Source organism: Bufo gargarizans, chromosome 3 (genome assembly GCF_014858855.1).
Source record: "Bufo gargarizans isolate SCDJY-AF-19 chromosome 3, ASM1485885v1, whole genome shotgun sequence".
Classification (NCBI taxonomy): Eukaryota; Metazoa; Chordata; class Amphibia; order Anura; family Bufonidae; genus Bufo; species Bufo gargarizans.
This window is the reverse complement of record NC_058082.1, coordinates 397,874,129-397,891,055: the sequence shown is the minus strand read 5'-3', so window position 1 is coordinate 397,891,055 and position 16,927 is coordinate 397,874,129. Positions and strand designations below refer to the sequence as shown.

The 16,927-nt window shown below is 38.3% G+C and overlaps 1 protein-coding gene across 1 annotated transcript; it reads right to left on the bottom strand.

Moving 5' to 3' along the window:
• Positions 1-8,811: 8,811 nt before the first annotated feature.
• Positions 8,812-15,623, bottom strand: LOC122931621 (acidic mammalian chitinase-like; the record flags this gene model as incomplete). Its single annotated transcript, XM_044285698.1, has 10 exons — positions 8,812-9,089; positions 10,310-10,451; positions 10,564-10,683; positions 11,349-11,534; positions 11,636-11,759; positions 12,702-12,826; positions 12,942-13,107; positions 13,194-13,250; positions 14,854-15,055; positions 15,587-15,623. Coding segments are annotated over 10 exons (1,437 nt in total), but the record flags the coding sequence as incomplete, so codon positions are not given.
• Between the last annotated feature and the right edge of the window lie 1,304 nt (positions 15,624-16,927).

The following is a 16,927-nucleotide window of genomic DNA, read 5'->3' as shown; positions in this document are numbered from 1 at the left end:
TCTTTGTTATGATATTGCTTGTAATGTTGTAAAACTGAGTGGTTTTCGAATCCTTTTCTGATGTTATATTCTGCTATGCACTTTTTTAAGGTTCGTATGTCCAAGGGCACTCTAAAATGTATATCACATTCGTCGAGTTACATGACAGGCTGTCGCTAATTCTATGGCAAAATGAATTATGAGTAGAACTTACTTCCAAGTTGTTGTTTTTTAGGAAAATTTGTGATTCTGCAATTATTACAGAGGCCACACCTATGAAAGCCCTTCAAAAAGAGCCAATTTGAGTTGGGTGCTGATTTTTTTTTCTTTTTTATGGATGGTGCAACTAATAGTCCCAAATTGGGCACTTTAGTATATGTTATAAGTGGTTTAGATGTAAATGGGGGCCCTATCACTTTGTCCTTAAGTAGATGATGCCAATGTCTATCAATAATTTTTTTCTATTTTTCTATATTGTAAATGGAATGGAAGTATAAATTGTAAATCATTTTCTTCTTTAGTTTCCTTTCTTCGGGTTGTAAAAAATGTCTCCCTATTAATATCCCTTATCTTATTTAATGATACTTTGATTGTCTTTGTTGTGTAATTTTTTATTTCAAATTGTTGTCTTAATTGTGTGGCCTCTCTTTCAAATTCTTCATTCAATGTACAGTTTCTCTTCAATCTCCTAAACTGGCTAGTTGGAATGTTGGTGAGCCATCTGGGGAGGTGGCAGCTGGAATATTGAATATAGCTATTCCTCATCACTGGTTTGTGATGGGTGCTGCAAATTAATTTCTGAATTAAGGCTGTGATGTTTAATCCAAAAATTCAATATGAGATTTGCTGATATTGGTGGAAAACCTCAGGTTCTTGTTATTATTGTAGATGTGTTGTAGGAAGGTTTGCAAACCTTTCTCAGTATTTCTCCAAATGAAGAATATATTGTCAATGTACCTACGCCAGAGTAACAGGTCCGTCCCCAGATGCAGGGGGATTATCTCCGCCTCCCACTGGGCCATGAATATATTGGCATAACGGGGGGCGAACCTGGTACACATGGCAGTACCCATTTCTTGTACATTAAAATGTCGATTCATTTGAAAAATAGTTGTGTTAAAATGTATCTGACCCCCCTTTTTTTTAAATAAAATCTATTTGTTCTTCTAATTGGCCATAAATCTGTAATTGTGACCTCCAAAGCTTCTATACTTTGTTTGTGATTAATGATTGTGTAGAGAGAGTTCACATCCATTTTACCTAATATCCAGTTGTTATCAAGTTGTCATTTTTCCAGTGTAGATATGATATCCCTGGTATCACTGATATATGACAGGATTTGTTTAACTATTGGTTGCAATAGATGGTCAATATATTGTGAAAGATTTGATGTTATGGATCCTATACCTGATATTATTGGACGTCCTGGCGGTTCAATGTAATTTTTATGAATCTTGGGAATACAATAAAAAAAGGGGTAATCTTCTTGGAGTGCTAACTATATACATTTATTGAGGTTCGAGTAAAATCCCTTCTTTTAAAACTCTATAGCAAAATTTAACAAGTTCCCTATGATATTCATGTGTGGGGTCACTTTTCAGTTCTATCGATTGTTGGGTGTTGCTGGAAATGGATATGCAGAACAAAGACCCTTAAAGGAGTAATTTTGAAATCTGGACGAAGTGATCACCATGTCCAGATAATAGAATTAATGTATTGTGTCCTTTGTAGGTTAGCGTGTGTACATATCTATATGTTTAAAGCGTAATTTTAATGATTTTATATATTTCCACATTGGTAATTATTTTTATTTTATCAATAAATAAAGGATTATACATCCCCGTAATCTCCAGAGATTTGAGTGCCCTTCTTTTTTCTGATTGAATCTTGTAACATTATACTTGTGGGCTTAGGGTGTGCCCTGGGAGAGAACACCTAATCCGTGATATTACTCGCTGATGAGCCACTGACATTCGGTTTATTGTTTAAATGGATTTAGCCCTAATATTACATTATAAACAAAAAAATGTATTAAATATATTAGATGACCTGACACAGAGTTCTCACTAGTGTTCTATCTGCTATGCTAGATTGATGGTAGGCCACAAGTTGTATAGTTTTTGCGTATTCAAACCCCTCCTCCCAAAAAAAAGGATTTCCGTGAAAAGGATGTTCTTGCAGGTAGCTGCTTTAGATTTTTTTCAGTGGCTGTAGTTGTGTTAGGAGGCACACCCAGCATTAGCTCCTCATTCCTTACTTCCTGGCTGACAGTTTGCCTGCTTGTCCCTATTTTACACACACAATTCTTCTTTTTAATTCCCCGCCTTTCCCTTCAATGTCCCTGGCAGTAGAATGCAAGCTTGATTGATTTCTAACTGTCTCCCACATTTTTAGATAATTTTTCTGGCAGACATTATAAAACCCATTCACCCTCATTCACAGCCCAGCACGGGATGACATTCTGCCAGGGCACATCCCTGCCTGCTGCAGTACTGATTGGCTCATCAAGACTGTCTGTCAGCCTGTAAGCAAATCAGGGGAAGCCTCCCCCCACACTTCCTCTCAGGGTCATCTGAGCACTCTCTTCTTCCTCCCTAGTGTTTTTTTCCTGCCAACATATGCAATAAATTGGTTCTACTCAATGTTTTACTAGATTTGTCCAAAATTAACCTGAAAAGGTTTGGGTTCTTCTGCCATCTGAAAAATAGGAACCCAAACCCAATTCAGTATGAACTGGGCAACTAAGTACGTTTTCCTTTAACAATGGATGTGATAAATCTCTATGTCTTTTATTTACTTTGTAAGTGCTTGTCTTCTATCTGTAACATGTCTTCTGACCAGTGGTGTCTCTAGCTTTCAAATTTTGGGGGGGCACACTGGGGGCCAGGACAAAAGTAGGGGGGGGGGGCAGCTATAACAACGATACATTTACACAAGTATGCTTAGAAATGCTGCGATACTTTACCCAATACCTAAAACTGCAATAGGGAAGAAATGTCCTGCTGTCTGTAGTTTAAAAAAACAAAAAACAATCACTCAGATTTTAACATGTCCTAGTTGCCTGTAGATGACACTGTTATAGGGAGGGGGATCTGTGGATGACACTGCTATGGGGGGATCTGTGGATGACACTGTTATGGAGGGGGATCTGTGGATGACACATACCGTATATAGCATCTTATGCTATAAGTGTCATCCACAGATCCACCCCACAGCAGTGCCATCCACAGATCTCCCTCCATAAGTGTCATTCACAGATCCCCCTCCCTATAACAGTGTCATTCACAGATCCCCCTCCCTATAACAGTGTCATTCACAGATCTCCCTCCCTATAACAGTGTCATTCACAGATCTCCCTCCCCGCTGCTCACAGGAGTGTACATTTGACATTTCTAAACTGTAATCCATATCCTGCATTAACTTTAAATCAGGATCCAGTGGCCGCTCATCTCTACTAGTACCTTAACCTTACACCACTCAGCTATCTTCCATAACAGGGCCAGGCTACAGCCTACAGACACTGCCTGTTAGTTAAAATGAATAAACAGGGCACTCAAGGATAACAGAGACCAGGTACTATCAGCAAATATTAGCTTTTATTACTACAACGAAAAAAGTTGATAAAACAATGTAGCACAATGTATCACAAATATAACAGATAAAACTATGTATCATAAGGATTGTAACATGGGTAAGCTGTAGACAGAGTAAATTGTGTTTGATGACCAGCTGATAAATGTTCAAAAATGCGATCTAAATAGGCCTCTTAGTCCAATGGGAATGACTCCGAAAATAATGTCAGTATTTCATTAACTGCAGTATTTCAAATAAATATGGCGACGTCACGCCAAAGCAATCTAGGTAGCGGCGTCCCGCTCCTGAATAGCTTGCAAAGAGAGATAATCCGTTACCTTTCCTTCGACCTGTTGTTCATCCGATGATATTACTTTGAGCCTTCAGGTGTTTTTACTCCCAGAATATGCCTTTAGTTGTTTTTAGCACTATTCCATCAGGATATTGGGGTCGGCTCGTTTTTTCGGTTGCGTATATTCTGGGAGTAAAAACACCTGAAGGCTCAAAGTAATATCATCGGATGAACAACAGGTCGAAGGAAAGGTAACGGATTATCTCTCTTTGCAAGCTATTCAGGAGCGGGACGCCGCTACCTAGATTGCTTTGGCGTGACGTCGCCATATTTATTTGAAATACTGCAGTTAATGAAATACTGACATTATTTTCGGAGTCATTCCCATTGGACTAAGAGGCCTATTTAGATCGCATTTTTGAACATTTATCAGCTGGTCATCAAACACAATTTACTCTGTCTACAGCTTACCCATGTTACAATCCTTATGATACATAGTTTTATCTGTTATATTTGTGATACATTGTGCTACATTGTTTTATCAACTTTTTTCGTTGTAGTAATAAAAGCTAATATTTGCTTATAGTACCTGGTCTCTGTTATCCTTGAGTGCCCTGTTTATTCATTTTAAATAATTTACTGTATTGAGAGAGTGGTCTCAATTCACAGGAGCACCTGGTGTGGTTTCAGTGTCTTAGTGCGACATTCCTTAATTTATACTGCCTGTTAGTTGTTACCGAGCGAGAGCTGATTTCTGCAGGACAGAGGATACAGATTACAGTGGCGGATCCAGAGCCTGGTTTTGGGAGGGGCACTTCCAGATTATTTTCGGTCTGCTGCCACAAAACAATGGTGCTTATAGAACAGACTCCACAGTGTAGCGGTATACTGTATATTGTGTGGCACAGTGTGGGCTATATGTGTATAACATAAACATATTTCACATGAAAACTTACAATTACTTGGCTTGGCCCTTGGGGATCTTGGACACCACTTCAACACTTTGGCTAGGGGGCTCGGTGGAGATGATGTGTTTTATCCTAATGATAAAGATATCATAATATGGATTTGGAGAAGGGGAAGAGGGATAGCAGAGCAGCGGCAGCGAGAGGCTGGTGCTGTTACTAGGGGGCTCATACCATGGGGGAGTAATAAAGCCCACCATAATGCCCCCCCCCCAGTAGAAATAATCCTCCTTATAATGTGACAGTGCAAAAAATACACCCTTGTAATGCCCCCAGTTGAGCTAATGTCCCCATAGTGCCCCCATAGAATACCCCTATACAGTGCCCCCAGTAAATAGCCCCATAGTGCTCCTCTCCTCCCTCCTAGTCCCCCCCATAATGTACCAGTATAAAATCCCCCATATATTGTGCCCCACTAGATGCCCTCAGTGTCCCCCATAATTTGCAAGTATAAAATACCCCTTCTTGGTGCCCCTGTAGATGACCCCATAGTACTCCTCTCCCCCCTTTCCCATGGTACCCACCATAATGTGTCCCAGTATAAAATGCTACTGTACAGAGCCCCCATATAAAATACCCCTTCTTTGTGGCCTCAGTAGATGCCCCTATAGTGCCCCCAATAACGTGCCAGTAATAAGTGCCCCCAATAACGTGCCAGTAATAAGTGCCCCCCATCACGTGCCAGTAACAAGAGCCCTCCATCGCGTGCCAGTAACAAGAGCCCCCCATCGTGTGCCAGTAACAAGAGCCCCCCATTGCGTGCCAGTAACAAGAGCCCCCCATCACGTGCCAGTAACAAGAGCCCCCCATCACGTGCCAGTAACAAGAGCCCCCCATCACGTGCCAGTAACAAGAGCCCCCCATCATGTCCCAGCCCAGTAACAAGAGCTTAGAGCCCCCCCCCAATGTGCCAGTAACAAGAGCCCCCCTAATGTGCCTGTAAAACTATTGTACATCTAAAACAAAAAAAACACATACTTGCCTCCATGTCAGCGATGCGATGCAGGCCTCTTCCGGCCTGTGTCCCACGCTGTACGGCTCAAGTGGTGCGATGTGCCTGCAGCCTATCAGAGGAAGGAGAAGGGACATGCCTCTCCCTCCCCTGCCCCGCCGCCACTGCCTCCGACTATGCTTAAGTCATCAATATATAGTATTGATTTTAGTAATGAGTTATCAGGCAGCTTCTGACACTTGTTTCAACCTTTGGGTTGAACTTGACATAACTTTATATTAAAGGCATCACTATTACTACTACTATTATTACTACTACTACTACTACTACTACAGTGGTTGGCTTCTACAGTTGCATGCTCAGGATGTGACCTCAATGTATAACCCAGTGAAGCAGGACCAAGTTATGGGAAAATGCCGTCGGTTTATATGATGAATTTATAATCTTTTGTAATTGTAAGCAGCTCTTATATAGGAAAAACCTCTAATAGTCTTCAACATTTTAAATGTTTTTTAGCTGGTGAGGTTGAGAGGAGATGTAGATCTTGTAGCCATAGATAGAATTATGTTCTGAACAGGCAGTAGGCTATTATGGTTATAGTTATAAATCCTTCCAGCAGATGCAGCATTTTTCGCCTTTGGTGATTTGAGTTTGTTAAACACTTTAAATCTTGTTTTAAATATATCAAGACTGAATAGCTACAGTATATTAAACCTGATATATTATCTTTAGATTCCTTCTCTTTCATTTAGCTAATAGTTGCCACTGTAATGCAGCAATTCCAGAGGTAGTTACAGCTATGCATTTCACCAGAAAATGTGTCACCAAAATAATTTTCTGCCAGTTAAAACCAGATAGCGACACATATCTTTTTCTTCTAAATCTCTTTTTATTTTCTGATTGCAGATGTTTTTGTTTTGTTTCCTGAACATGATTATGGGGGCTGCCATCTTGACTGAGCTGTTCTTAACAGCATTTAGAAATCAATAAGAAAATTGCTTTACAGCAGCCACCTGGACACAATGGTCAAGAGGGGACCTCACTGACTTCTAAGGCATAGATCATACCAGTGTATGACTGTATTGCGGCGGCAGCAGGGAGCGCACGGCGCCATAGCAATCAATGACGCCGTACGGTCCTGCTCTCAGCAGGAATCCAGCCCGTTCCAGCCAGTTCCACGGACCGCTCACGGCCTTGAAAAATGGCCTAAGGGAGAGTTTTCTAGCATGCTCTGTGACCTGTGCAGAGGTCATTGTACAAGGAAAGGATAGATAAGCTTTGACAATTACCTATTGTGAATAGTGGATCCTGTTATTCTAATCCTACTTGTAATGATATCACATCTGTGTATAAACACGCAGGTAATTGCAGTAAAGCACTTTGTACAGACCAAGAAGTGACGCCTATTACTAGACTTAATGGCCAGTGGGAAAGCTGCAGAATTTTATGTTTTTTTTTGTTTAAATATAGATATTGACATGGAAAATATGTTAAACATAAAACCGCGATTTAGGTATATACCACAGGGGAAGACTATTATAATGAATATAATTTTAGAAGACTGGACTGTTGCTTGGTTGGACCAACTTTATGCTCCTCTCACTGATGACAGCATAAAGTAGTAATGCATATGCTAATTTCAGAGGTGAGTGACTCCAGAGAACAAGCTTCAGAATCATAGCCGCTCTCACCTGGAAAAGAGTCACAGCTGCCTGTAAAGAGTCATAGTTACTAATGATTTCCTGCTTTTCCCACCCGTCTGCTGACGATTAGCTGCTTTCTCTTTAGTTTTCACCCTGGCAATAATCAGTAGGTGGCTGGACATTAGGACTCTTCTCAGGCAGTCGTGACTTTATTCCAGGCTCCAATAATTATAATGCTGGTTCTTGGAAAACACTTAGGCCTTGTTCACACTGTAGTGATTCCCATCAGTGACTTTTAAACCAATACCAGGAATGGAGCCTCCATAGATAAGGTAGAATGGAAATATATGAACCTGTTCTGTGTTTTTGATCTGTACCTGGTTTTAGCTGAAAATCACTAATGGGAATCACTGACCAAACACTGACGTGTGAACTAGGCCTTACTTTAAGCTTATGAGTGACACACTGCTGAAATTAGCCTATTTGTCACTACATAAGGTTGATGAGGGTTTCCCTTTAAGTAAAATGACATTAGTTGAACTTCAACACTGTGAGAGGCTTGATTAAGTTCAAGCTGAAGTCTTGTGCCAGCCCCTCGCTGGGGTAGACTTCAGTTTCTAGTGCTGGCCAGGGCAGAAATTTACCTAAATTATTCAGGAGCATCTGCCAGAGGCACATCTCATGCCAGCACAGGGAGATCAAGACTGCCATATGGGTATGCCAGTCTTGATAAATGTCCCTCTCTATGTTGATTAAACAATGGGGCAGATTTTCTAATATGATTGTATCTAGAACTTGTTGAAATGCACCGAAATTTCCAGTGCATAATGTCGCATCAAGGTTTGGACCTATTTGTGATTCAAATTCACAAAAAATAATGATCCACTGTTTCTAGCTCAACAAATGGGCATAGCTTAATGGAAAAGTGTGGGGCTAAAAATGGGACAATTTGCACCAAAATAAGTGTCCAGCAGTGCACCAGATTTTTGTACAGTGAGCCACTTAGATAATTGTGGTGCATCTTCAGACTTTGTGTCTAAATTTACACTGTCTACACATTAAACTGGATAAGTTAATCTGCTGCAATGTCTTCCTTATAATAAACTTTATTATGCATGTTATTTTCTTCTCTATATTGACTTGATATGTGGCAATGCCTGCTCACTGCAATTGTGATATAATGGAAGATTCCTGATACCATTGAGCTATGTGTATAGGTACCCTTCAACCAAGGCTGTACTGCAGATTGGAGGTCTCTCTAGTTCTATGAAACTTGTATGGCACACTACTAGTTTTGAAAGAAACATAAAAAAGTTATAACACATCAATATTGAATATGCTGAATGTTTATTTTTTTAGCACTTGTAACAATTCAGTTTGACATTTTCAGTGTAGCCTTTACTAACACTACACAGATGATGGCCAGTTGCAGCACTCACAGCTGGGATCAAAAACAAGGCCAGCCTGGCAATATTGTTCGTAGGTGATGCCATTCAAGCAGTGCCAGAAAGCATTCTTGTTTCCAGCCACAGGGTACAGTCCACTGGCTTTGCCAGCACAGAATCCACTACCTCCTGAGCTACCACCTGAGCTACCACTTGAGCCTCCGCTGGACCCACCTCCACTGGGCACAGTTTGTGGTGCAGCTGTGATTGGAGCAACAGGAATTGCAGGTGGTGTGCATCCTACAAGAATAACAGAATAATGTTGATCAGAACAATATGCTTTTTCATAGTAATTAAGTTGGCATGAGTTTATGTATAGTTTCATAGTCGGATAAAAAAAAAAAAAATCAACCTTTAGGTTCAAGAAATTAATCTGGTATAGACCAATTTGCCCAAAAGTAGAAATGTCCTTTGCTGCCCCCTACTGATAACTGGACAGACCAGACCAGCATTCTACATTAACTTCTTTAATATCATGCTCCAAACATGTGCGGGGCATGTCATTGTGTTAAAGATGACGCCCACTCCGGAGTGAAGCAGGTTCTGACATTTTACCTCTCACGGTGGCATCTGAGGTGGCTTTCCCCGGGAGCGCCGTGTTTCCAGGGCCCGAAGGCTCCCTTGCACGGTGATCATGGGAGCCATTCATTTATTTGTATAGCCTGAGTCCCTCTGAAGAATAAAAGGCTATCAAAGCAATAGTTCCTATGGAGGTGATGATAAACATCATTTGCACCACTACTCCCTAAAATGACGATACTATTAAAATATGTTAAATTAAACATATTTATCCCATACTGTGAACAGTGGAATAGAAAAATTATTAAACTGGCAAATTCGCAGTTTTTTTGTTGCTTCACCTCCTAAAAAATTTAATGAAAAGTCATGAAAAAGTCATATACATTTCTAAATGTTATCATTAAAAACTACAGATCACCTCACAAAAAATGAGCCTTCACGCAGCTTTCTATATGAAAATCTAAAAATGTTATGGGGATCAGAATATGGCGAGGCAAAGAGAAAATATATTTTTTTAAAGTTTTTTTTGAAACACAAGAAAAACAATATAAATGTGGTATTGCTTTAATTGTATGGATCTGTAGAGTGAAGCTAATGGGTCAGTTTTACTGCATAGGGAATGTCGTAAAAACGAAACCCATAAAACTATGGCGAAATAGCATTTTTTTTCCAATTTTATACGATTTGGAATTTGTCCAGCTTTCCACTACATTGTATGCAATAGTAAATGATGACATTAGAAAGTACAACTTGTCCCACAAAAACAACAACTGTAATTTGTCTATCTGGATGGAAAAATGAAAAAAGTGATGGCTCTTGGAAGGCATGGAGTAAAAAGTAAAGGGGTTAATAAAGCAGGTATATGGTGTTTTATTTTATAAATATGGCAGTATGACACTGTAAGAATCTATGTAATGTCTATATATAGACAAAATGCTTACCAGAAGCTTGAACGCCTAAAGTATTCTTCAGTGTGGATATCAGAGGATATTTGCCCTCGTTACAGAAAGTACCAGTAAAATCATCCAAATCAATTGCCCAGACCATAGCACCTGCAAAGTTGTTCTTCATCAGCCACTGAGCCTATAAATTTGAAGAAAATTTTAAATCATGTTAGCATACTTCTCTGTTGTGTGTTCTTCGTGTACCGCATTTGTTGTGTTTTTTTTAAATAAAAATAAATAAATAATGTTACCTTTATCTGGAAACTCTTCTGATTGTCATATCCCAACCACTCATTTCCCTGGTAGGCATAGGGGACATCTTCAGCAGAAGACCACACATTAGTAGCTCCATTCTTCAGGAAAGTACAAATCTGCAGACATGAATGTCAAAGTATGAAATTCTGTTGACTCCTGCTCATCTAAACTGTTTCTAAGTCTCAATAGCTCTTACTTTATCCTTCTATGTCTTAAAAGTATTAAGGATTATTTATTATATAATTTTTTTTAAAGGTTATGTACATTTTTTTAATTTTTTTATCTTTGACCCTTACTAACCTTGGGATAAAAATCATGTTTTCAAAGGGTCTTTATTAAACATTTTCAACAGTTTTTTTTCTCTACATCTTTCAGTTTCAGAACATTTGCAAACTACTAATCTTTGCTTTACATGGAGTCTGTCAGGAACTTGCACTGATGACTCAATCTGTAGTCTTTATTTGTACTTTTCTAAAAGTATATAAACTCATTATGGCTAAATTCCTGTCAGTCTTAAGCATTCAGCTATAACGAGTGTTTGAGCTGTCAAGAGTTCAGAGATAAGCGTTACAGATTGAGCTGTCAGGGCAGCTGTCTGATAGATTTAATTTAAAAAAAGCTATAGTGGAAAAAAAACTTGAAAAGTTGAAACTGATATATATATATATATATATATATATATATATTTATTTTTTTTTAATATGCAATGATATAAAAAAAAAGTTCTCAATGATGTCCATAGCCTTTACAAATTTTAGCATTTAGTTTAAGAAAATCTTACTTCATAGTAGGCCCAGAATCCAGACTGCCTTGTGTAAGGTCCTTCAGGTCCAGGTCCAGAAGTAGGGGCACCAATAGCAGTGTTAGATGGGTTGCTCAGGATGAAAGTGTGTCCATAAGTTGGGAATCCAACAATGAGTTTAGAAGCTGGGGCACCATTGTTAAGCCAGTAGTTCATGACATAATCCTAGAATTTAGTTAGAAATCATTAAATGGTGTACTTTTTCAGATTTATCAATCACAATAATGCATACAACCTGGCAGAAGTATAATTTTAGAGATACTAACCACATTCAAGTAAGAGTTGGCACCAGTGGCAGAAGGGTTAGAATACAGTGGGCTGTTCTCTCCTGTATATCCTTCCCAAGAACCATGCAGATCATAGGTCATAACGTGGAAGTAATCCAAAGCCCTAAAATATAGTAAGCCTTTAAAACATTGCAATATTTGTTACAAGTAACAACATAGTTGTTACTTGTTTTATTAGTTGTTACATATTATTTATTTTATTAGTTGTTACATATTATTTTATTCATTAAAACTGTTCTGTACCGAACATAAAAGAAAAGAAAAGTTATAGAGCAAGAGACATATTATAGAGTGGGAGGAGCTGAGCAGACTGCTATATAGTTTTGTGGGAAAAGATTTAGCAAAACTTCTAATTTATTCATTTGCTTTTTCTGAACTTAAAAATACAACCCCCTGATGCACAACTATCAGTGACTAACAGCTGTCTCTGTATACACACACTTACACAAGGAATGCTATCAATTTCTGCTAAAGACAGCCCCTGTGTACAACTAAAGTCAGAAAGAACTATAATTTCAATGAAATTATAAGTTTTACTCAATCTTTCCCACAAAACTATTTATCAATCTGTTCAGATCCTTCTCCTCTATAAAATGATGGGGACTATTTCCCCATGTCTGGATTACTTTAAATGTCTTTAAGGTGGTTGACATGCCTCAGCCAATGATTTGTTCAACAGGCATTTTCTGTCTGTTGAGATAGACGTAAAGACCACTGTGTACCTGGTAAGTCTGTGGGGACCAGGTGAGGTGAGTATGGCTTATTTTACTTTTTTTAAACCCATTCTGTCATTTGCCACAAAAATGTTTCTCTGATAGACAATCCTTCCTAATAAATTATTTATAGTTTAACCCATCTTTCACAGGCATTTAAAACGTGTGCAAGAATTTCATAGCAGCATACTACAAACATATTCTTTACAATAAATGTTACTACAACAAAACAACAGTTTGTAGTCTGTGACCAAAAGAATTGTAATTGTACTAAAATTCCCGCAAAGTTTTTATGCCAATCACAACATTTATTTTGTATTTTATTTACTTACTGAGCCAGTTGTGGAATCTGGTAACCTGACTGAATGTTGGAAATTCCACCAGCCACAGCAGCAGTAACCATGAGTCTTGGCTTATTTGATTGTGAAGCCTCTGTCTCAAAAGCTGCCCTCATTTCCTGTAAGAATGCAATTATAAGTTAAATATGGGAATAAATCTTCGGCTCTCTCTATATCTGTTTTTACCGTTTGGACAATAATAACTATGAGCATGGTGAGAACTAAGAAGCTAACCTGAACCAAAGTGGTAAATAGAGCTTTGTCCTGAGGAGTGCTGCCTCTTGAGCCAGGGTATTCCCAATCAATGTCAAGCCCATCAAAACCATACTGACGCAGGAATGTGATCACAGATGAGATGAAGGTTTGGCGGTTCTGAGCAGTAGAGACCATCGTGGTGAAACTGCAAACATAGTAGAATATACATGTTTTTAAATTCAGATAGATATGTTGATTAGAATCTGGGCATTTGCACTATTTGCTACGTACGGTGCAGTGCCAAAGTTCCAACCACCAATAGCCAGCAGAGTCTTCAGGTTACCATTTCTGAAATAAATAAAATAGAAATTCTAGTGATATACACTGTGCATTTAACACAGAAGCCTATTTCTAGTACTAAGGGCATGTACAACTGAGTGAACATTGTGTTTTTGGTCCTCTGGGTTGTATGGAGCCATTACACAGCAAGTATAGTACTTCATGGACCCTACTGGACTTCCTTATGGCACAGTTTCATGGAGAGCCTTACAGGTTTGAATGGAAATTAACAATAATCTGCCATGTTCTATCAGAAATTATATAATGGATTTATTATGCAAATGCACTGCTCTTAGAAGAGAATATCTCTATAAGGGTCCATTAGAAGAGAATATCTCTATAAGGGTCCATTCACACGTCCACAACTGTTTTGCGGTCCGCAAATGGCCAGCACTGTAAAAAAATGCATTTTTTTGTCCGTGGCTGCAGACAAGAATAGGACATGTTCTATTTTTTTACAGGGCCGCGGAACGGAAATGTAGATGCGGACAGAACACTGTGTGCTGTCCGCATCTTTTGCAGCCCCATTGAAAATGAATGGGTCCGCACCCATTCCGCAAAATTGTGTAACCGATGTGGACCCATTTTGCGGATGTGTGAATGGACCCTTATATGTTACAGAATGGAAGATCCGTATAACAGCATGTTTCCTCCCTAAAAATGAAAAAAGTCCCAGCAAAATGCCACTTGTACAAAAATGTGCTACTTATGTGTGCCAGAAACTGACAAACTTCCTTTTAGAAGTCCCTTCCCCCTTAGACTTTTGACTACAGAGTAGTAATAATTAAACATATCTTTAAAAAGATTACTGCTTTTTTTTTACTTATCGAGTAACTTTTTTAGATCTGTGTGTGGAAGTTTTGTTTTCATTCAACACATATGGTGCACCCTACAAAATGTTATTATGTTCACAGAGGACATACTTCCAAATAAAATGCGATAAAATGTTCTATGAATGCAACAATTACAGTCAATTTAAAAGGGATATTATACAAGGCAAATATTAGGCAGAATTTCGGATTGTAATAGTAACAGATAAAATGCTATAGTAGCTGCTGAGCAACCTAGCAAACATCAGATACCATTAGACTAATAACTATTTGTGGGGAAACACAAATACAACATTCTCAACAAATGTGAAAATAAATTAAAGAGGTTGTTCTATCTGGACATTTATGGCATATTGATTGGATATGCCAAAAATATCCAATAGATGCGGTTCTCACCACTGAGACCTGCCTTATATGTCAACAACAGGCCCTTCCTGTGAACAACGAGCACACTTCTAGAAGTTCTCTCCATTCACTACTATGGCACTTACGAAAAACTAAGCTCAAATTTATTAGGAGGTCCCATAGCAATGAATAAAAAGCAAATCACACACGTACGGCCACTCCTCCATTCATTGCTAGTACCGAGCAAATACTATTTTTGGAAGTCTCATATGTCTTTGGAGCCCAATTCTTCAGATAGGAGTGGGTCCCAGAGGTAGGACCAGCACCTACTGGAAACGTATGGCACATTCTATCCATATGCCATGAATGTCCCAGATGGGAAGACTTCTTTAAGTTTAAACCAAACTATAGTAAATTATATTTACATAACTACTTACTGATTTTTTAAGTTTTGGAAAGAGCTGTACAAAGTTACATCATTCCATTCAATTGTGGCAATTTGGTTGTTTGACATGCCAGCAAAGGCATAAATCAGGTGAGTACATAGACATGGGTCAATATTGTCAGGCTTGAACTTCCCCAGTCCAGGTCTGTACTGGGCCCAGTTGGTGAAATAGCATGACAGCACGTAGGCAGAGCCTATATGAAGTAAGAATAAACACATGCAGGCAAAATATGCACGTCAAAGTGATTGCAAGAAAGTAAAAACAGTAGTATATTTTACATATATATGAGACAAAATATATTACACTACTTTTTGTAAAACTAATAGTGTATCTTTGTGTCCAGCGTGAAGTCTGAACTCTTGCACCAGGGCCCATGAGTTTTATAGCACTGGTGAGACCCCAGCATATTCACGTAACTATGTGAATATTTATACAGTACTTCAGTGTTCTCTTGCTTTGTGTATTGAGAGGGTAATAATCTTTTGGTAAATTGTAGAGAAATCTCTCTCTGTCATACTAGTCTTATAATCAGTTGAGACATGATCTCTGTTTAAAAATAAGGTAGATTTCCTATTTGGAAAAGCTCACTAGTATGCTTAGTTGTTGAGGATAACACTTCATGTATATTGTAATTAGAATTATCTAAGATGTATTACTTCACAGTTTATCATTATTTTATGTGTGGGTTAAACAAGTCCATTGCTTGACATATTTACAGACTTACCTATCTGAGCGTTCAGCAGCAATGCCAGTCCTACGAGAGAGAAATATCAATGACTTTATTATATGTATGGTAAAATAAGGTTTGGTTAACCTATCTTTTTAGGTATATGTTTTTGTTTTTTATTTGCAATCTTTTATCTATATAGGAATTTAAATTTCTTACCTTCCTTGTAATGCTAAGATCTGAACAAAATGTTGGTACATTCTTCATTATTATCATCACTTTTGACTTACATTGTACACTTAAAAAGAACCTGTCACCATGAAAACACAGTGCAATCCTTAGGCAATATGGTTTAGAGCAGAAGTATGACTGGTTTAATAGGGTTGATCATGCTGACAGTTGCTCTTTAAATGAATATACTACAAGTTACAGCAAATCTTTTCTTATAATACTATATATCAATCTGTTCAGCTCCTTCTGCTCTATAACATGATGACTAAAGATTTCAATGCATTTTCATAGTCACAGGTTCCCTTTAAAAAGAACCTGTCCCCGTGAAATACAGTGCAATCTGCAAGCATCATGTTAAAGAACAGAAGAAGCTAAGCAGATTGATATATAGTTTTATTGGAAAAGATTCAGTAATTTATACATTTAAACCTCTGATTTTGAACTTAAGACCACCCTTGTGTACAACTATCAGTGACTGACAGCTGTGTTTGTATATACACTTACACAAAGAATGTTATCAATCGCTAATCACTCCTCCCAAGTACAAATTAAGTAAAAAAGAACAAATATTTCAATGTACAGTACAGACCAAAAGGTTGGACACACCTTCTCATTCAAAGAGTTTTCTTTATTTTCATGACTATGAAAATTGTAGATTCACACTGAAGGCATCAAAACTATGAATTAACACATGTGGAATTATATACATAACAAAAAAGTGTGAAACAACTGAAAATATGTCATATTCTAGGTTCTTCAAAGTAGCCACCTTTGATTACTGCTTTACACACTCTTGGCATTCTCTTGATGAGCTTCAAGAGGTAGTCACTTGAAATGGTTTTCACTTCACAGGTGTGCCCTGTCATGTTTAATAAGTGGGATTTCTTGCCTTATAAATGGGGTTGGGACCATCAGTTGCGGTGTGGTGAAGTCAGGTGGATACACAGCTGATAGTCCTACTGAATAGACTGTTAGCTGCTTTTTTCTTGCCATAATACAAATTCTAAGTAAAGAAAAACGAGTGGCCATCATTACTTTAAGAAATGAAGCTCAGTCAGTCCCAAAAATTGGGAAAACTTTGAAAATGTCCCCAAGTGCAGTCACAAAAACCATCAAGCGCTACAAAGAAACTGGCTCACATGCGGACCGCCCCAGGAAAGGAATACC